This window comes from Chaetodon trifascialis, chromosome 18 (genome assembly GCF_039877785.1).
Source record: "Chaetodon trifascialis isolate fChaTrf1 chromosome 18, fChaTrf1.hap1, whole genome shotgun sequence".
Taxonomy (NCBI): Eukaryota; Metazoa; Chordata; class Actinopteri; order Chaetodontiformes; family Chaetodontidae; genus Chaetodon; species Chaetodon trifascialis.
The window spans coordinates 1,104,461-1,127,302 of NC_092073.1; the positions used below are offsets into that span (position 1 = coordinate 1,104,461).

Below are 22,842 nucleotides of genomic sequence, written 5' to 3' on the forward strand. Positions count from 1 at the left end.
AGTTCTCTTTAAAGTCAAACATTTTAAGATGAGTGAAAGTATTGATTCAATTCAATTCAATTCAATTTGACCTTGCAATTGCAGTTTTTCACTCAATTGGAGCTTCACCATGTCATATAATATGCTATTTCAGTGCACTTAAAGACCAAAAATTACTGGGACTACTCCAGAAATTTGCAGAAGAACATTTAAGATCTAGGAATTTGACACTACAACTGACTATACACGGTCCAACCATATCTCACATCTCACATCAAATCTCACACAATTCATGTTTTCACAATTCCCAATTCCCAGCACCTTATGACTTAAAGGAACAGTTAAAGAATCATTCACATAAGACAGTTGAGTTAGCACATGATATATTACATATATTACACAGTACTGCAGTAAAATAATTATACATAGATTACACTCAAGCTTACATTTTGACCACAAATAATCAGATAGTATTTTATAAAAGATATGTTCTAGTGAATTGTTATGCAGGTTCTCTGGGATTTCATAGATACACTGTAGATGTTATGTCTCTACCTTCAGTGTATGTGTGTGTCATCTGTCATACAATGCCTTTATCTCTCAGAAGCTTTCTCACAATCTTCAGGTAGTTGGAGTCTGGGTAGCCATCACTGAAAAAAGACAAGTTACAAAGAGAAAATGCCTTTGTTATATTAAGCACAAATTTCCTATAATGCTGTCCTTTGGAAGCAGAACAAATATTCACACACGTAATTCATATGCCCCCACCCCACTTATTACTTGAAATTAACAAAGCCAAATGAAACATTATCTTAATAAAATAGTCATATCAAATAATTCTATACTAATAATAATAATAATAATAATAATAACTAAACAATTTCCCCTGGGGAAATTTTGAAAGGGCCACGGGGGCTACTGCCGGAGTGTGTATATTATGATGAGATTTGATATGATTTAGATTTCAAACAACTAATGCTAAGCTATCATTAGCATATCAAATAACACATTAAAAGATCTCAAATACCATGAGAATGCATTTCAGAATCATTTTAAGGTAGGTTAGCATTAGCATGCTAATCATTAGCATATTAGCACAACAACCTGATATCAAAAGTCAAACCTGTTCATAGGACCTTATGTTAGCATTAGCCACAATGCTAACAGCAGCTAATGCTAAGCTAACATTAGCATGTCAAATAACACATTGGCCGTTTCTGAATATGTGTTCTTCTCTGTACTTGTGTTCTTGTGTACCTGAGAAACGTCATCATTCTCAGTCCAAGTACTGTTCCAATTCAAAAGTCTGCATCTTGCCAAGTACAGTCAAATACCCAGATGTGTTTTTGCACCTCCCATTTTATCGAGGATGCATCGGATGGTGATTTGTGTGGACTTGGGGCAGCCACGTATCCCAGAATGCATTTCGTAGCAACAATGTCAGAGGAGAGGACTCACAACTGTAAATTACAAGTTTCAAAATACTACTGTTTTAGTAGTGCGGAATGTGGTTCTAAGATTATTTTATGTGAGAAAGTGGATGTTGAAACTTAAAATCTGTGGTCGATTCATCACGATAGCGCATAGTTTAAAATTTGCTCATTAGTTTTTGGAGATGTGTCGTCCTGCTAACGGACGAGCTGAGATGGTGACGTTATCAAGTATGCTGCCGTCCCAATCGCAGAATGACGGTCCTGCGTCCTCCCGTCCTGGAGAGACTGTACTCCCAGGTCGAACTTGCTAAGTCCAAACTGCCAAGTTCGTAAGTCTGAACTTGCCATACTTGGTATTGAGAAACGGCTATTGAAAAGATCTCAAACACCATTAGAATGCATTCAAGAATCATTTTACCATAGGTTAGCATGTTAGTATTAGCATGCTAATCATTAGCATATTAGCACAACAACCTGACATCAAAAGTCAAACCTGTATGCACCAACATGAGTTCATAGGACCTCATGGTAGCATTCGCATGTTAGCATTGTGGCTAATGCTAAAAGGCCAACATGATGACGAGCTGATCATTTGCATAGCTGCAGCTGAAGCTACATATGTGTGTGTATGTAGGAGAGGAGTGCTGAGAGAGGCTCAGAGAGGCTCAGAGAGTCTCACCTGACCGATGATTTTTTTTTTTTTTTTTTTTTTTTAAGATTACTTTATTAATCACAGCACAGGAGGAGGAGACTGTACACACGCCATGCTTTATGTGAAATTATTTTTTCCGCATTTGACCCATCCTTGGTCTGTCGCTCCTCCGCGGCAGACCAGGAGCGGTGGGCTGCCAGCTGCCAGCCGATGCCAGTGCCCGCGCCCGGGGACCCATCTTTTTTTCGTCACCGTTGGTCAGGCGGTGATCTTCTTGCATGTTTTTAGTGGGGGTTATTACGGAGGAAACCCCGGGTGAACACGGGGAGAACATGCAAACTCCACACAGAAAGGCCCCCTTTTTTCCTCGCGCAGCAGGCACTGAAGACATGGTGGAGGACACCAGCGCCCACAGCGGGATTCGAACCGGGGACCTTCTAGCTGTGAGGCGACAGTGTTACCACTTGTGCCACCGTGCTACCCAATGTCACCCACTCAGACACAGGTGCGCGCACACACACACACACACACACACACACACACACACACACACACACACACACACACACACACACACACTTGCTCTCAGGTGGAGAAAAAGCATTTTCTGCCTCTGCACTGGTCTGACATTTGGGCTTATGCTGACCAAATGGTAGCTCCTATCAGAAAAAAACACAGACCGTCATTGTTGTAAGGACTTCCTGAAAGATTCGGTGTGATTTCTGTGTTTCTGAAGTCAATATTTTGCAGACACTTGCGAGTTTAAAACAGGGGTCTGTTCTGCATCTCTCAGAAAATCTTTGTATTGGAGTCAATGAGGAGCAGAGACAGACGTGGCCACACTTAAAGGCTGCTAATTCAAATTCTGTAAGTCTCTCTGATTTTTGAGCACATTGTGAGAGACAGAACAAATTTGTCTACAACCTTGGAAAAAATCATGCGTGTAGAGTGTAAATTGTGGCTGGGAGGAGTGTGGAAAGAGAAAAAAATCTATCTATACTTCGGGCGATTGCCCCGTGGCAGAAGAAACACGCAGAAGAACAAGAGTGTTCAGTGCAAAGCACTGTATCACTAATAATAATAAAAAGAAAAAACACGCAGTATAACAATAGGGCTTGGGGCTTTGCATAGCTGTAGGGGCAATAGGGCATAGGTATGGTGCACAGGCAATAGGCATCGGCCTCAGTGCGATTGCCCCGTGGCCCTAATAATAATAATAAGAGGAAGAAACACGCAGAAGAACAAGAGTGTTCAAAATTGTAAATTTAATCGAACTTTTAATTACAGACTTTTTGAGGGCCCTCACCACGTTGGTGCCCTGGGGACTATTTCGAGGGGATACAGGTTTATTCTGCTCACCTTCTGTCTCTGAAAGTGGTCCTATATCAAATTGGACTTTTTTTTAAATTAAATTTTATTCATAAAATATTAGGTAGCATTAGGGGAAGAGTGTGGCTGTACATTTTACTCACACTGTGCTCCCTCCATCCGGTTGTGTTTTAAGGGGGATGAAGGTTGCAGTGACCATGTCCTTTCCATCTTTGGTGGCAACACTAAACAGGAGCTCCTGGTTGAAGGCCTTGTCCAGCAGCTTGAGAACTCTCCTGCCCTCACGGTTGTCAGGCAGGTAAGCGCAGAGCCGCAGACCTGCATAGGGCTGGCCAGGATGAGGGTGTTTCTCCTGTCAGAAGAGAAGCTAAGTATCAATGGCACAGTAAACAACATTGCCTCTTATAAATTCTGTTTTCATACAATTAATATGCTTTGGCAAATGCATTTGAAGGAAACATAATTGCTTCATTAATTAAATTCATTGACAATGTTTAGTTCCACTACAAAGGTTTGACATTCATTTATGGGGTAAGGTTACTGTCAAAAGTTTCGTGCGTGGACATAAAAATCGTGCATGTTTTAAAAATGTGTGCGTGTTAGTCTGTAGTTGTGCATAAATAAAAAATTTGTAAACTCTTGTTTAAGTCAAATCATGCATAGATTATGCAGTATATAAATTATCTGTGAGAATGCAACTCGTAAAGTTACAACTTTCCAAAATTACAAATACGGACTGCAGTTTACGGACGTACGCTTCCTTCAGAATGAATACGAATCTGACAAGCGTGAAGTAACTGTCAAAACTACGTCACGAGGTCACAGGCATTATGTATCGAGTGGAAGATAACATCGATTCTACAAACTGCGCATGCGTGAAAGATGGTGGCAGCGAGGGATTTGGAGCAAAGTCAAGTAAGTAATTTCAAATTCTTACTACATTGGTCTCGGGAACTGACTCAAAGTGTACATCTGTCTTATATTGGTGAGGGTAACAACCCAGACGACGTGTTTTAGACCAGCTGGGTCATGATTAACCTAGTTTAGCAGTGTTTCCTCGATGTACACTTTGAGTCAGTTCCCGAGACCAATGTAGTAAGAAAATTATATTAAAACAATTTGAAATTACGTACTTGGCCGTTTCTCAATATGCATTCTTTTCTGTACTTGTGTTCTTGTGTACTTGAGAAATGTCATCACTCTGAGTCCAAGTACTGTTCCAATTCAAAAGTCGCATCTTGCCAAGTACACTCAAATACCTGGATGTGTTCTTGCCCCTCCCACTGTATTGAGTATGCATCGGATGGTGACTTGTGCGGACTTGGGGCAACCACGTATCCCAGAATGCATTTCGTAGCAACGATGGCAGAGGAGAGGACTCACAACTATAAGTTACAAGTTTCGAAATACTGCTGTTTTAATAGTACGGAATGTGGTTTTAAGATTATTTTATGTGAGAAAGTGGATGTTAAAACTTAAAATCTGTGGTCGATTCATCACGATAGCGCGTAGCTTAAAATTTACTCCAAAGTTTTCGTAGATGTCTCGTCCTGCTAACGTCATCAAGTACGCTGCTGTCCCAATTGCAAAATGAAGGTCCTGCATCCTCCTGTCCTGGAGAGGCTGTACTCCCAAGTCAAACTTGCTAAGTCCAAACTGCCAAGTTCTTAAGTCCGAACTTGGCGTACTTGGTATTGAGAAACCGCCAATGACTTTGCTCCAAATCCCTTTCCGCTGCCATCTTTCACGCATGCGCAGTTTGTAGAATCGATGTTATCTTCCACTCGATACATAATGCCTGTGACCTCGTGACGTAGTTTTGACAGTTACTTCACGCTTGTCAGATTCGTATTCATTCTGAAGGAAGCGTACGTCCGTAAACTGCAGTCCGTATTTGTAATTTTGGAAAATTGTAACTTTACGAGTTGCATTCTCACAGATAATTTATACACTGCATAATCTATGCATGATTTGACTTAAACAAGAGTTTACAAATTTTTTATTTATGCACAACTACAGACTAACACGCACACATTTTTAATACGTGCACGATTTTTATGTGTGCGCGCACAAAACTTTTGACAGTAACCTTACCCCATATTCATTGATGTTCTATCACAGGTGGGTTGCACTGCTTTCAGCAACTCTTTTCTGTCATAAAGCACTTGTGTTGGAGCTGCCTCGTAAGCGTGGAAATGTTTTCACCAGTGATCCTGCTCCTAACTGCTCTACCTGTAAATGTAAATTTGACAACTACATAAAGGAAAACACTCTTGGGAGGGAAAGTCAGCTACAAGAGAGATGGAAGATAAGGAGCAGAACAGCATCAGCAGAGTATAGAGGGACCTCAAAACCATCTCTGGCTTCAGGGAACCCAACTCCCAGCCTGTGGGGACTGAAAGTGGTTGAATGATCTCAACTTTTTCTCCAATACATTTGGTCAGTCACTCACCCTGTCCAGTCCATCGTGCTGCAACATTTATTGTCTGCAGCTCCTGTGTACTTAAAAGACTCGGTTAAGAAGGCCAGCTCTGTCCTGTCTTCAGACAGTGGAGGTGGTGGGAGCCAGGAGAATGATAAGCCATCATCGCAGATAGAGAGCATGTCCCATCCCATGCAGTACATCTGACAGCACTGGGCAGCTGCTTCAGTTACAGACTGCTTCACACAAGGTGTGTGAGGGAGAGATACTACAGGTCCTTCCTTCCTGCTGTTCTTTTGCAAGATGGCACTCTGTTAGGTGGCCGCCTGTAGCAGTAGCTCTGTCATTTGTGTTTGTTCTTGTTCAGTTAGTGTGTTTTTTTCCGTTCTTATTAATTTTGTCTTTTAACTGTGGTTTTTGGTAACTGTCGCAATGTTTGTGTGCAGTTTTAAAACTTTTTTGGTGGTCCTCCTGTTACTTTTTGCACTCTTCGTAATGGAAGGCCGTACAGAGAGGAGTGGGGGCATTGTCCACACACACTGCTGAGGATGCAGAGGAATGTAGTCCCAGATGAGCTGAAGAGGCAACGTCGGGTCTGCTGAGCTGGAGCCATGCGGAGGGTGAAGGCATGGAGATACAGACCACCCGTTCCCGGTGATCATCACAGGGAATGTGAGATCCTTGTCAAATAAGATGGACGAGCTTCTTGCGCTGGTCAGGACTCAGTGAGAATACGAACAGTGCAGCCTAATGGCCACACTGTGGTCATGGCCTCACTCGTCCCATTGTCCCACTTGACAAAACACAAGAGGAGCCAGAGCATTTAGCTATCAAGCTCCTCTCTTGTGGAACCATCTTCCAGTCTTTGTCCGGGAGGCAGACACTGTCTCTACATTTAACAGTAGGCTTAACACTTTCCTCTTTGATAAAGCTTATAGTTAGGGCTGGCTTAGGCTTGCCCTGGACCAGCCCCTAGTTATGCTGCTATAGCATTAGACTGTCGGGGGACCTCCAAAGATACACCGAGCTCCTCTGTCTTTCTCTCCCTCTCCATCTGCACGCTTTCATGTCCTACCATGGCGTGTTACTAACTTAGCTCCTTCCCCGGAGTCTCTGTGCTTTGTCGTCTCGCAGGTTCCCATGGATAGTGGCTGAATCTGGATTGTGGATTACAGCTACATCTCCTGCCTTGGCCCTGCCTAACATCCACTGCAACTGCCACTACTATTATTACATCCACTGTCACTGTTACTGTGATTGCATATCTGTCTGTCTCACTCTCTCTCTTGCTCTCTCTCTCTCTCTCTGATTGCATTTCTGTCTGTCTGTCTCTCTCTGTCTGTCTCACTCTCTCTCTTGCTCTCTCTCTCTTTCACCCAACTGCTCGAGGCAGATGGCCACCCACCCTGAGCCTGGTTCTGCCTGAGGTTTCTGCCTGTTAAAAGGAAGTTTTTCCTCACCACTGTCGCCAAGTGCTTGCTCATGAGGGAGCTGTTGGGTCTCTGTAGATAAAAGAGCTCGGCCTGTACCAGCTCTATATGGAAAGTGTCCTGAGACAACCTCTGTTGTGATTTGGCGCTACACAAATAAAATTTAATTTAATTGAATTGATTTGAAGGGGGGCTGCACGGTGGCGCAGCAGGTAGTGTGGGTGCCTCACAGCAAGAAGGTTGCCGGTTCGATCCCCGTGCATGCGTGGGTTCTCTCCGGGTACTCCGGCTTCCTCCCACGCTCATTAGGTTAATTGATGACTCTAAATTGTCCGTAGGTGTGAGTGTGAGTGTGAATGTTTGTCACACTCAGGGTGTACCCCGCCTCTCGCCCATTGTAGCTGGGATAGGCTCCAGCCCCCCGCAACCCCGAAAGGGATAGGTGGTATAGATAATGGATGGATGGATGATTTGAAGGGGGGAGGGATTGCGCTGTTTGTGAATGAGAAGTGATGTAATCCTAGACAGGTTACCTTTAAGGAACGTTTCTGTAGCCTGGAGCTCCTAGCTGTGGGGATGTGGCCTTGTTATTTGCTTCAGGAGTTCACATCCGCCATCGTGATCACTGTTTACATTCCTCCAATGGCTGACAGGGAAGCAGCACATGACATCATCCCCTCCACTGTAGAGGAGCTACAAACGCAGCAACCAAACACGTTTGTAGTCATTGGTGGGGACTTAAAACTCTTTAGACAAAACCCTGCCAACACTCCACCAATTTATTAACTACCCCATCAAAGACAACACCACACTGGACCTACTGTATGCTAATGTACAGGATGCATACAGTGCCACAGCCCCCCCCCCCCCCCCCCCCAGGCAGAGCTAATCAAAGCCTGGTGTTGTTACCACCTCAGTAAACGCTGTCTACAAGAAGGGGATGAGCAGACTCTATTTCCTGAGGAGGCTCAGATCATTCAACATGTGCAGCAAGATGTTGGAGATCTTCTACCAGTCTGTTGTTGCCAGTGCACTCTTTTTTGCTACAGTGTGCTAGGGGAGCTGCATCTGAGCCAGAGACACCAACAGACTGAACAAACTGATCAGGAAGGCGGACCCCATTATTGGCCGCAAATTAGGCACCTTTGAAGAGGTAGTGTAGAGGAGGACACTGGACAGACTGTTATCCATCATGGATAAACCTGAACATCTTCATCACCTCATGGAGAGCTCCTTCTCCAATAGACTGCTCCAGCTCCGCTGTCACAAGGACCACTTCAGGATATCATTCCTGCCATGAGCCATCGCACTATACAACAGTAATTTAAACATTTAATCTCTACCAACCTCACAAACCCCAAAATTCAGTGTTTACATATTATTTGCAATAATGCAATATTGCACAATACTGTTTATTGTTTACATTTATTTATCTCCTGCAACTTGCACATATCTTTTCTGATACATACTTTATAGCGTTGGGTCTCTCTCTCTCTTTAAGAACTGATGTTAATATTTGTTTATACACTTAGTTTTATTTTATATATTTTACATACTTATAATTTCAGAATTGCTGAATTGCTGGATCCATCCATCCATTTTCTATGCCGCTTATCCCTTTCAACGGGCGGGAGGTGGGGTACACCCTGGACCGGTCGCCAGCCGATCGCAGGGCAACATATACAGACATACAACCATTCACACTCACACTCACACCTAGGGGCAATTTTACAGTCACCAATTAACTGAATGAGCATGTTTTTGGTCTGTGGGAGGAAACCGGAGTGCCCGGAGAGAACCCACGCATGCACAGGAAGAACATGAGGCATTGTGAGGCATGCGCACTACTTACTGCCTCTCTGTTTAAATACTTAGTTGTATTTTTAAGAACACTCATTTCTCTTAGTTTATTCTATGTTTATGTGTATTGTTTAATCTGCTGCTGTAATAAAACAATTTCCCAAGTTGGGATCAATAAAGTTGATTCTTAGTCTAAGTTGTCAAACTACTGGCAGTAGACCACACACACAGAAACTAACAACTCACACATGCAATATCAGTGCATTGTAAACTGGACAATTTTACCATTTATATATGCAATGATAAGATCAACACACTGCTACATTACATGATGCTGGAGTTAAAATAGTTTGGCAGCTGTTGGGATGGAGGACCTGCGGTAGCGTTCTTTCTTGCAGACCGGATGCAGCAGTCTGTTACAGAAGGAGCTGCATAAGCCCCCTACTGTCTTGTGCAGGGGGTGGGATGGGTTGTCCATGATCAATGTCAGCTTGGCTAGCAACGTCCTATCAGAACCAGCTCTCCTGACCAGTTTGTTTAGTCTTTTTTGTCCCTCTCAGAGTTTCCACAGCCCCAGCAGACCTCTGCATAGAAAACTGCAGATGCCACCACAGACTTGTAAAAAGTGTTAATCAGTGTCCTGCATACTCCAGAGGATCTCAGTCTTCTTACCAGGTGCAGACAACTTTGGCCCCTCCTGTCTGTGTTCTTTATCCAGTCCAGTTTCAATTTAATTTTTAATGTTAATTGAGCCACTGTCTGTTTTACTTCTGATATTGCTTAATTATTTTGTCATATCTTACTTTTTACTGATGCTTCCTACTATTACACTATCGTCTTTGCAGCTGTCACACTGCAAATTTGAGAACAATTTATCTTAAAAAGATGGTCCCATGCATAAGAAGAGACTCTACAAAGAAAGGTTCTATCTTAGCTTGCCTATAGTTATGTTAGTTAATGAGTTTCACAGAATTCCAGGGAATATGCACATGCACACAAACCAGATGCCAAACAATTATTAGAAAAATAGTAAGTAGATCCACTGAAACGCTGAAAAATGTGGTTTAAGCCAAGCTTACTGTCTGTATTCCATCTGGGAATATGTAGTTGAGCTGCAAGGTGTTGTCATCAGGGAATCCAGGCAGATCTCTGTGGAGGATCACCCAGGTCATCTGGCCCTCCGGCTGGCAACCATTCAGTGTTCTCACCCCATTCACCCCTTCATTAGCTGCACAGACAGCAGGATAGTTTCACCCAAATGATCCAGAGGAAATTAGAAGATAATCATGGAAAGTTTGGCAGCACATGAAGGACCTTGTTGTACCAGTGATGGAGGACCCTGTCTCGTCAGATAGCGGTTACAATGGAACTTTTTGCTGCTCTGGCCAGAGCCCATACTGAGAAGAAGAAGCTAAACACACAGAGAGGGTAACAGTTCAAGAACATTGAATGATTACTGAGCATCCATCCATCCATTTTCTATGCCGCTTATCCCTTTCAAGGTCGCGGGGGGCCTATCTCGGCTGTCAACGGGCAGGAGGCGGGGTACACCCTGGACCGGTTGCCAGCCGATCGCAGGGCAGCATATACAGACATACAACCATTCACACTCACACTCACACCTAGGGGCAATTTAGAGTCACCAATCAGCCTAATGAGCATGTTTTTGGTCTGTGGGAGAGAACGCATGCACGGGAATCGAACCTGCAACCTTCTTGCTGTGAGGCACGCACACTACCTGCTGCGCCACCGTGCAGCCCATTACTGAGCATATCCAGAAAAAAGAACAATGTCAATGAGGACCTTAAAGGACCACTCTACACACTTTACTTACAAAGGTCAGTTGACTACTCAAGGTTAATACTAGTCAGACTGTGAAACCAGTTGTGTAATGTCTTCTGTGGCTCTGGAAAGAAAATAACCAATTTTATGTCAGTGAGTGATGACGCAGTTATGTCATCGGGATTATGTCAATCTGGGTTTGGAGACCTCAGGTGGATACAGTGTGTGTAGTTTGAAAGACATGGGTACGGAGGATCTAATTAAAAGTGTTATCGGTTGCCTTATGGCAAACATAGGATCCAACATTTTTGGAGAAAAGAGAAGCAGAGTTTGGATATCATTGTGTCTTGTGACAATGATATCCATTCAAAGTTTATCTTTAGCTATCTCGAAGAGAAGTCAAAAACAGGGAGGAACACAAACGGTTCCATCCCAAAATAAAGTTTCGTAAAGGCAAGCCTGCAAATGGTACATGGACTGTATTTGTATAGCTTTTCTAGTCTAACAATCACTAAAGGCACTTTCACTACACAAGTCTGCATTCACCCGTTCACACACACATTCGTATACTGGCTAAGCTACCTGCTCATTATGAGCGTCATCATACTCACACACCGATGGAACAGGGGCTGCCAGGGATCAAACCACCAACCTTCTGAGAGGTGGACGACTGCTCTACTTCCTGAGGATTTGTGGATATTTAGACCGTTATCTATAAAACACACAAATTTTAAAGCATTTAGAAATATTAAAAGTAGTTTTTTTAAGCCAAATATTGCCTCAGAATGTGTAGTTGTAATTAGTTAAGGCAGTAGACTTATTGAGTATTCTTGAAAATGTGTTTTTACATGACTGCTGGAGATTTTGATACTGCGTTGAGGGCTCAGTGATTCACAGGACAGAGAGTTTTTTGAGTCTTATGAGTAAAGGTGTAAAGTAAACATCATTAATAGCTGGTACTCCCCCCACCAGTCAATCAGAACTGAAGAAGCCCCTTAGATGAGAGGCAAAATGTTTTCAAGTTTCTAGAACCAAATCCAATTGCCTTATATCCAAACCTCCTTGAAAAACCATGACCTGGATGATTGAGAATTTTCATAAATAAAGGTGTGAGTTGTTGTGAAACTTTATTATACCCATGTTCCATTCTTCCTTTGATTTAAAAATGAAAATTGATCTTTTAGATTCATACTTAATCTCCCTTTAATGTTGACAAACCAGTACCAGGTGGTTTCAATTCAATTCAATTCAATTCATCCATCCATCCATCCATTATCTATACCGCCTATCCCTTTCGGGGTTGCGGGGGGCTGGAGCCTATCCCAGCTACAATGGGCGAGAGGCGGGGTACACCCTGAACCGGTCGCCAGCCGATTGCAGGGCCACATGAAAGGACAAACAAACATTCACACTCACACCTACGGACAATTTAGAGTCATCAGTTAACCTAATGAGCATGTTTTTGGTCTGCCGGAGTATGGAGTACCCGGAGAGAACCCACACATGCACGGGAAGAACATGCAAACTTCACACAGAAAGGCCCCATCTGACCCGGGGATCGAACCGGCAACCTTCTTGCTGTGAGGCACGCGCACTACCTGCTGCGCCACCGTGCAGCCTCAATTCAATTCAATTCAATTCAATTCAATTCAATTCAATTCAATTCAATTCAATTCAATTCAATTCAATATACCTTTATTTGTCCCGCAAGGGGAAATTCCAATTTACAGCAGCACCGGTAAAAGATAGAATTAGGTAAACAGCAAGTATATACAAAAGGTAAAAAACAGCAAGTATATACAAAAGAGTGTAATAAAAATAAGCATTATATAAAAATAAGCATTATCAAATTATAAATTGTATTTGCGGACTGTTATGTACAGGATGAATTGCACAGATTATTGCACCAGTTATTGCCCAGATTATTGTACAGATAAATTACAGAAAAATGCACAGATTATTGCACCAGTTTTTGCCCAGATTATTGCACAGGTAATTTACAGATGATTTACAGATAAATTATCAAAAAATTACTTTTAGCAGTTTCAGCTGCAGACAAAGAAACTGCCACCCAATCACAGCAGCACACGGAATAAAGCAAGATTTGTTATTACTATTTCCTTCTCTGGTGTGTTCCAGAAGTCAAAGTGTAGTTTTTTTCTGTGTGGAATCAGATTTGTGTCAAAATAATCAAACAAAACTTCTTCAGTATCAAACAAACATAAAAATTTGAGAGAATAAAACTCACTGAAGCAAAAAAAATGTCATCTCAAAAGTAAAACTTGTAACTTGCAAACAAATTATTTGTGCAATTGAGTAAATATTGCTCTCTATTGGTCTTTTGTCATATCCTCTGTTTCGTTCTCACTGCTCAGACTTTTGCTCTCACCTTCAGCTTTGCAGTCACGCTGCCAGCTCTCTTGTTTGCGCTCCCTGAGTTTTTGTTGGGCTGCACGGTGGCACAGCAGTGCGCGTGCTTCACAGCAAGTCACAGTTCGATTCCCAGGTCGGGCCTTTCTGTGTGAAGTTTGCATGTTCTTCCCGTGCATGCGTGGGTTCTCTCCGGGCACTCCGTCTTCTTCCCACAGACCAAAAACATGCTCATTAGGTTAACTGGTGACTGTAAAATTGCCCCTAGGTGTGAGTGTGTGTGTGAATGGTTGTTTGTTTGTGCCCTGCGATCGACTGGCGACCGGTCCAGGGTGTACCCCGCCTCTTGCCTGTTGACGGCTGGGATAGGCTCCAGCACCCCCTGCAACCCCAAAAGGGATATGTGGTATAGAAAATGGATGGATGGATGGAGTTTTTGTTGATTTTGACACAAACCTCTCAGGTGGGCAGGCTTTTCCAGGGGTGCGTCGCCATTGGCTAGTGAGTTTTTGAGTGACAGCTCAGTGCCCGGACACACGCATTTCAACCCATTCACATGCTCACACGCCATATCTTGTATCTTGGGTTGAAATGCGTGTGTCTCACGCCCAGTGGGTGAGACTTGAGAGCTTTGCCAGTGAAGTCTCTGCGGCCTGGCGGTGTTACCCTGCATGTTTGCATCTGGGGCATGTGCATGCACAGTTGGAGGAATCGCCGATTGATTACTTTCTCCTGCGACAACTTCCGGGCACTGAGCTGTATTAGCAATACAGCTCAGTGCAATATTTACTCAATTGCACAAATAATTTGTTTGCAAGTTACAAGTTTTACTTTTGAGATGACATTTTTTTTACTTCAGTGAGTTTTATTCTCTCAAATTTTTATGTTTGTTTGATACTGAAGAAGTTTTGTTTGATTATTTTGACACAAATCTGATTCCATTTTTCTGGACTTGAAGCTTGGAAGAAAATTACTGACTAAGATATAATTTTATTGTTAAATGCCCCAGACCAGAAGTACCAGAAGTAATGGTCCATGCGTTAGATGAAATAATATTTCTTGGTTAAAAATTAAATATTATAGTTCCATTATTTTGTTGCTTACATGTTCTACCACTAGTAATTTCCAGTAATTGCACAATATAAAGTAATCTTAGGTTCTGCTTGGCCCATTGCAAAAGCGTAATTTTTTTGTAATTTGGCTAGAAAAACTTGCAGCATGTTTGGAGTTAGTACTTTCGCGACTACACAACATATGCAGTTTGGCTAACACGACACAGGCAAAGAATTTGTTAAAATTCTAATCAGTAAAGTAAAGTAAAGTAAAGTAAAGTAAAGTAAAGTAAAGTAAAGTAAAGTAAAGTAATCAACAGTGGCTTGTTATGTCATCCTTACCTGTTGAAATGGTCTTCTTCTGCACACCTTCATGAATTTTTTTTCCCCTTTTTTCTGTCTTTCTTGTGTGCAATCCTGGAGTTCAGATATTTATTCAGCTCATAATGACATATGAAAGAGAGTCAGAGACAAAAAGAGGGAGGGAGATGGGTGTGCCAAGCTGCTTGTTTGTGGCGTACTGCTGAACATTCTGTTCAACTGGTATAACAGCTTTGGCAGCTTTGACAGGGACTGTAATGTATGTTCGTGTGTGTGTGTGTGTGTGTGTGTGTGTGTGTGTGTGTGTGTGTGTGTGTGTGTGTGTGTGTTGTGTTGTGTGTGTGTGTGTGTGTGTGTGAGAGAGAGAGAAAGAGAGAGAGAGAGAGAGAGAGAGAGAGAGAGAAAGAGAGAGACAGAGAGCAGTAAGTACTGCATGTATGATGGAATTGTGAAGAAAACAAAAATAAAATTGTGTATACAACCACACACACAATTTGGGATTAGATTTGGTTATTATTGTCTTTGAAGAATTAATTGGTAGGCAAGGACATACTGAAATACACATCAAAGTGTTTCATAGCCACTACTTGTGTTGAAAGCTCAAAAGAAAAACAGCTTGCTTCTGCTGTATTTTAACTTTCTTGATACATTTCATTTTCAGGTGAAATGGGTGTTGCCGAGCAGGAAACAAGGAGCAAGGAAGAAGGTCCACCAAAAGATCTAAGACAGATAAATGACTGGTAGCATTAATTTGACCGTGCAGGTGCTTGTCATCTCCCTCTTGGACTGTAAGTCCATCCTTGCTGCATCTGCATCTGCCACCAGACCTCTGCAACTGGTCCAGGCTGCTGCTGATGTCTTCAATACTGTGATCAACCTTAATTTCCCTCACCATTTTTCTTCTCTGTTCACCACAGTGTGGCTGCAGCTTGCATTGAGTGCCAGGATCTGATCCTAACCTACAGCTAGGGCTGGACTGGAATAAATAATTGAGGCTGGGAATGTAATGTCAGCCCAAAAAAGACATATATTTTGTTGAAATGTCTTGAAAGGTTTTTTTTTGTTTTGGTTTGGTTTTTTTTCCTGTTTATGACTCATGTCAGTAAAACATCCAAATATCTTCAGTTTCAAAGGTGACTTCTTTTTCCCCACAAACCCATGATAAGAGGTCCTTTTTAGTTAACTGTTTTTTCAACTGTAGGGGTATCAGGTCATTTGGGTTTAATTTTGCACTCGTTAATATAAAAGGGGCACCAACCTTACTCAGCTCAGAGGGATTTTATTTATTCTTTTCTTTTAATGCCGTTTTAATAATAATTAGCAAATTTACAGTAAATCAGTTTGATAATCTGAAGCGTAAGCTCTCGATAGTCTATTTCCAGCGTAAAAGGACACCGCCTGACAATGACTTAAATGAAAAGCATTATTCTCATTATTGTGTCAAATAAATAATGCTTTTCATTGACACAATAATGAGAATGGATATAAATAATAGGACAAATAATATGGATTATATGGTGTTACACAAACAACTGGATGAAGAAACTATAGCAAAATAATAAAAGAATGAGTTTGGCAACAGTGAGAAGTAGTTTTAAGGAAAAATGAGGACACGAATGTATTGTTAATTTCTTGAATGAATGACTAAGCGAGTCTAATGAGAAGTAAGTAACGGCCACGACGGGAGGGTGCCCCAGACTATCACCTCCAATCTGCGCTGTGGTCCTACGGGAAAGAACCAGTCAAACCGCAATGGAGAGCCAGTGTTGGACAGAGATGCTTCAGGGGTTCGACCGTCAGCAACAGATGGGTTGAGGCTGGCTGCAGGACTTTGGTCCAAAGAGGCTGATGGTTGTATGGCAAAAACGTCTCAGTTAATAATGAAGTTGAGAACACTTTCAATGGCCTGTCGAAAGTATCTACAAAAATAGTATTACATGACTCGGCTTTAACTTTGAAAAAGTTCTGCGGTTCTAACGTGGCGACCAAAAATTTAGGTTACATGAAGATTTAGAAGAACTAGAGAAAGGTTTTTCTGAATAAAAGAGTACAGCAACTGAACATGTATTGAGGCAAATGGAGGTACAAAACAAAGAAGAAGTAAAAAGTGAGTAACAAAGAAGAGGTAAAAGAGTGATTGGCCACGCGCTGTGGGGGATATACCCTGTGCTCTGCACACTGTGGGGGATATTACCTCTGCTCCCGGGTGTGTCTGTGACGAACAGACCTTCGCACACATAGAATGATTTACAGATGAACGCTGTGATTTCATCCTATAGAGAGAAAACATTAACTAATGATTGCATGCGATGGACTCATCTGCTTCTCACTGTGGTCAATCACAAAGTGTAAATGATCAATTTTTCAATCAAATTTCAACATTGTTCATAACACACGTCAGACACCTTCAGATGAGTAATGACATTTTTCAATATTCATTCTAACATATATGATAACTAATAGTATAACTTATTAATAGAACAAAGAAACAAAGAAAGGCAGATTTTATTTGCAGAATTATGCGCTACTCCTCATAATTGTCTCATGTCAAGTATCTAAAACCTAACCGCTACTAGTCTCTAGATGGCAGTATGGCTCCATTGTAGACACTCGGACCAAGCTGCTTATCAAGTTCAAGTTCATTTATTGTCATTTGGTATGTTACATACATATAGAACGAAATTCACTCTCAGGACCAGCAATATGGCAGTGGCAGTGCCACATTTAGCCTATGAGAAATAAGATTTAAATGAAGAATAATAATAAATTATATATATATATATATATATATATATATATATATATATATAGGATAATAAAATCATAGAATCAGTTTGTGAAAAGCAGTCAAAACAGTAAGTATTCCAAGACATTCAGCAGTCCATAAAGTCCAAAAAGTGCCTACAGTTCATAAAAGGCATACAGTTTCTAAGGAGAAGGAATGGTAGCAGCATACAGTTAACAGTTTGTTTTCCAGTCCTTGAATTCACAAGCCTCACCGCCTCTGGGTAGAAGCTGCACTTTAGCCTTGTGGTCCTAGCATTGAGGCTGCGCAGCCTTTTGCCCAAGGGGAGGGGGTTAAACAGGTTGTGATCTCTCATGATGTTAGAGGCACTGCTCCTGCATCTGCTGGTGTAGATGTCGTCCAGGGAAGGGAGACTACAGTTTGTAATTCTTTGAGCAGATTTAACTACTCTCTGCAGGGCTGCCTTATCCGCTGCAGAGCAGTTCCCATGCCAGACAGTGTTGGAGGATGTCAGTGTGCTTTCCACCACACACCTGTAAAAGGAGGTGAGGACAGCAGGACTGAGGCCAGCCTGCTTCAGCCTCCTCAAGAAGTACAGTGCAATACTTGCCACTTTGCACTGGCTCCCTGTAAAGTTTAGAATAGAGTTTAAAATTCTCCTCCTTACTTACAAAGCCATAAATGGCCAGGCACCTTCTTATCTTAAAGAGCTCATAGTACCTTATTGCCCTACTCGAACACTGCGTTCCCAGAATGCAGGTCTACTTATGGTTCCTAAAGTCTCAAAAAGCAGAACAGGAGTCAGAGCATTTAGCTATCAAGCTCCTCTCCTGTGGAACCATCTTCCAGTCTTTGTCTGGGAGGCAGACACTGTCTCTACATTTAAGAGTAGGCTTAAAACTTTCCTTTTTGATAAAGCTTATGGTTAGGGCTGGCTCAGACTTGTCCTGGACCAGCCCCTAGTTATGCTGCTATAGGATTAGACTGTCGGGGGACATCCAAAGATACACCGAGCTCCTCTGTCCTTCTGTCCCTCTCCATCCGCACGCTCTCATGTCCTACCACGGCGTGTTACTAACTTAGCTTCTTCCCCGGAGTCTCTGTGCTTTGTCGTCTTGCAGGTTCCCATGGACAGTGGCTGAATCTGGATTGTGGATTTCAGCTGCATCTCCTGCCTTGGCCCTGCCTGACATCCACTGCAACTGCTACTGCTGTTATTACATCCACTGTCACTGTTACTGTGACTGCATGTCTGTCTCTCTGTCTCTGTCTCTCTCTCTCTCTCTCTCTCTCTCTCTCTCTCTCTCTCTGACTGCATTTCTGTCTGTCTGTCTGTCTGTCTGTCTGTCTGTCTGTCTGTCTGTCTGTCTGTCTGTCTGTCTGTCTGTCTGTCTCACTCTCCCTCTCTTGCTCTTCCTCTCTCACCCAACCGGTCGAGGCAGATGGCCGCCCACCCAGAGTCTGGTTCTGCTCGAGGTTTCTGCCTGTTAAAAGGAAGTTTTTCCTTGCCACTGTCGCCAAGTGCTTGCTCATGGGGGAATTGTTGGTTTCTTTGTAGATAAAAGAGCTTGGTCTGTACCTGCTCTATATGGAAAGTGTCCTGAGACAACTTCTGTTGTGATTTGGCGCTATACAAATAAAATTGAATTGAATTGAATTCAAGAAGTACAGGCGCTGGTGAGCCTTCTTGAGTATATTGGATGTGTTGTTACTCCATGTCAGGTCGCTGGAGATGTGAATCCCCAGGTACCTAAGTGAAGATACCATCTCTACCTCAACTCCTCCGATGATGAGAGGTGATGGGGTATGTCTTCCCCTCCTAAAATCCACAACTATCTCTTTAGTCTTGTCCACAAAGGTTATTTCCTCCGCACCAGTCCACCAGGTCACTCACCCCCTGCCTGTACACAGACTTGTCGCCTTTGGAGATTAGTCCAACAACGGCCGTGTCATCAGCAAACTTTAATATATGACTGCCCTGACACCTGGCAGAGCAGTCATTTGTAAGGAGCATGTAGAGGAGGGGGCTCAGTACACACCCCTGAGGCGAGCCGATGTTAAGCACAATGTTGGATGATGAGATGCCATGGATCTTAACAGACTGCGGCCTTTTTGTCAGGAAGTCAAGGACCCATTTGCAAAGACATGGTCTAAGTCCCAGAAGCAGCAGTTTATTGACCAATGTCTGCGGAATGATGGTGTTGAACACCAAACTGAAGTTAAGGAAGAGCAGTCTGGCATAAGTGTCCCTGTTCTCCAGGTGGGTGAGAGCAAAGTGGACAACAGCTGATACTGCATCAGACACAAACGTGTTCTTCCTGTATTCATACTAATGGGGGTCCATATTGCGGTCTACGGTGTCCTTTATGTAGTCCGTGACCAGCCGCTGTTGTGGTAGAAAGAAACCGAAGTTTCAAGCCACAAAAGAACAAAAATCTAGTTTAACAGTGACCAATTATTCAAGGAAAAATCTTCTTGAGAGAATTCAAAAATGATCAGCAGGAGACAGGATTCTGAAGAGTAAAAAAGGCTTTATTGCCGGCAATAAGGAGAATAGTTCAGATATGCACAAGGTACAAACCCGAAGGATTCTGAGTTACACTGGTCAATGCTTGGCCTTATATCCAATTTGGTGAGGGTCTGTTCCCGCCTCTGGGACCTCCTCTAATTTCTTTCTAAAGTCTGCATCTTTTTACACCACTAGGTTACCATAGGGCCATTGACTCACCTTAACAGTTTCCTCCTATATTTAGCTGGTGTTGACCTAGTGACAGTGCTGCCTCAGGGCACACTTTTTCTTTTTCTCAAGATCTGTTCTAAATTACACTGATATTTCTTAAGTAATTGTTAATTTATTTTTTTAAAAAGATTAATAAACACAATCTTTAATGGTACATGCATAATACAATGTTATAAGATCATAACATGTAATAATATGGTTATTAAGGGTATTTAAAGATTATATCAAATCATAGCAAGATTATAAGAACATATTCTTCATCCGTAAATCATGATAAGTTTATAAGAACACTTCATTTATCAGTAATCACACATGATTATAAGGTGTAAGTATGAGAGAGAATACACACTAAAGGCCACCGGCAGTCAGTAGGCCATATGAAACTATTATAATGAACCTGTTTTCCCAAAGAGCTAGCCACAAAGACACCCAGGCTAGAGCCATGGGAATGTCTCTGATGGCCTTTGGCAGGTGTGTTGACCATGATTCTTTCCGGGGTCAACGTGTCTACGACCCCTGACATGTTTACTTCAGCTCCATATTCACTATTACAGCTATTGATTACCATTAAGTATAGCTTTTCTTAAATCATCACATTTCTGTTAGGAAAAAAATATACTGCACTGCTCAAAGCTTTTAATGATTACTGATGTAAGAGCCACTGGGCGATAATCATTCATACTTTTCACGGCTGAGTTGGGTACTGGGATGATGGTTGATGTCTTCCAGCACACAGGAACAGCAGCTTGAGAGAGGGAGAGGTTGAAGATGTCTGTCAGCACACTGGTAAGCTCCTGGGTGCACTCCTTCAGCACTCGTCCCGGGATGTTGTCCGGACCAGGGCACGCTCTGCTACGCAATGTAGTTAAACTAGTCACACAGGTCAGTCTAGTGGAGTGACTAATAGTCTGTTAATGCTTGAGAAAGGCCTGGCTGCACCCATTGAAATTCTGTCAAAGATGGAAAAAACAGTCTTCCTTCAACCAATGACACTCGTCTCGGATGGCACGATTGGAAAATAGTGACAGGAGGATCAGATAAAACAGCAACATGCAGGCCTACTGCTCTGTTCCTATTTCAGTCAGCCAATGACAGGCGTATATCCGCAGTCTGCATCTGGTTACTTACACTAGCAAACATATGAAATGACATTGTCGGTTTGTTTTACCAACTGTCAGATGTCATAAATTCCATTTGACCGCAGAATTATACAGTGGCTTGGAGAAGTTGCTGAAAGTATTTTTGGAAACATTCTAATTTGCCTCTTATTTTTTGTTTTCAACATAAATATGATTCATAATAATTAGAAAAGGGTGGATCACAATTACAAATTACAATTACAATTTGAAATTCAAAGTAAAATTCTAAATTCAGCCAGCCCATCAAGATAGGTGTGGATCCTTGGCAGCTGAGTCACCGAAAACAATATTAAATCAGCACAGGTGGACACATGAGAGGTTGCACTGCTCAGAAAGTCAGAATGACAGATTTACAATAATATTAGAGAAAAGTATCCACCAACTACCTGCTTCATTAACCAGGAATAAGCACAAATAAGTTGAATGGTTGAATAGCAGTTGATAAGGCAAAATCGAGATCACAGCTGATCCAGTTTGGTAGGAAAATGGAACTGTAGAAAAATGCAGTCACATACAAAAAACTCTCCGACATTCTATTGTTTCATATAAAAAACAACAACCTTAAGTATTCCAAAGTCTTATAGAAATATAATCTGCTTATCTTTACCAAAACACAAAACATTTTTCATCAACTAAAAAAACTGCATTTGATTGGTGAGACATACTGTTGGAGTGTTGCACAGACCTCCATGTCATAGCCAATGGTACCCTGACTGCTGTTAGGTACTGGGATGAATACTCAGAGCGATTGTAAGACCTTACACTCATGCAGTGGGCCCTGGGTTCCTTCTGGTGCAGGGCAATGCAGGGCCTCGTGTGGCCAGAGTGTGAAGGCAGTTCCTGGATGACATAGGCATCCTGTGTAGCAGGATGAGATGCATCATCCCTGCTCTCATAGCAAGTGAGCGTGCCGCCTTGCTCTCCCCTCAGCGCATTAGCCAATCAGCACCTGAGGCCACCCTATATAGGGAGGCAGTGCCCATCTTGTTGCCCTCTTGCTCTTTGGCTCTGAGGCTCACTTCCTCCTTCCCACTGTTGCTGGTGCAGATAATGTGGCAGTAGCTGTCTTGCTTTTGTACCTGATTCTGCGCATTGTTATATCGGTCGCTATGTTTGCTTTTAGACGTCGGATTGTCAGACACCATGCTGACGCGACAGCTTGCGGGGGAATCCCTGTTCCGATGCATGTGGCTTATTGGCGGCTGCGGTTTGCCACTGCAGCCTGCTGAACGTGAGGCTCTCCTCTCCTCTCCCATGTGGTCTGACGCAGCCTGATCAGTATGTACAGCACATGTCAACCTGTCTCAACCTTTAGTTTGCCTTTTTTTTTTTTATTAATTTAGTTTATTTCTATATCAGAATCAGAATCAGAAAAGCTTTATTGCCAAGTACGATTTTACACATACGAGGAATTTGCTTTGGTGAGGTTGGTGCATGACACATTTATTAAAAAGAAGCTATTAAAAAAGTAAAAAAAATATAACAATAAGTAAAAAATATAACAATAGTGAAAAAATATACAATAAGTAAAAAATATAACAATATAAATATTTTTTTTTTTTGTTTGTTTTTTGCACAGAAGCACAGTCTGTTTATATTTTTATGGCAGACACTGACTGGTGGGCCGTGTGACACTGCTGCTTTGCT

At 42.2% G+C, this 22,842-nt stretch overlaps 1 protein-coding gene across 1 annotated transcript; it reads right to left on the reverse strand.

Annotated features, from left to right (window-relative positions):
• Positions 1 to 492: 492 nt before the first annotated feature.
• Positions 493 to 14,700, reverse strand: dtx3la (deltex E3 ubiquitin ligase 3L a). The gene is made up of 5 exons (XM_070986528.1): positions 14,592 to 14,700; positions 10,360 to 10,442; positions 10,125 to 10,273; positions 3,537 to 3,745; positions 493 to 629 (listed from the first exon to the last, which is right to left on the reverse strand). Exons 2-5 carry the CDS (start codon positions 10,439 to 10,441, stop codon positions 560 to 562), a joined length of 510 nt encoding a protein of 169 aa, XP_070842629.1. The 5' UTR covers position 10,442; positions 14,592 to 14,700; the 3' UTR covers positions 493 to 559.
• Positions 14,701 to 22,842: the final 8,142 nt, after the last annotated feature.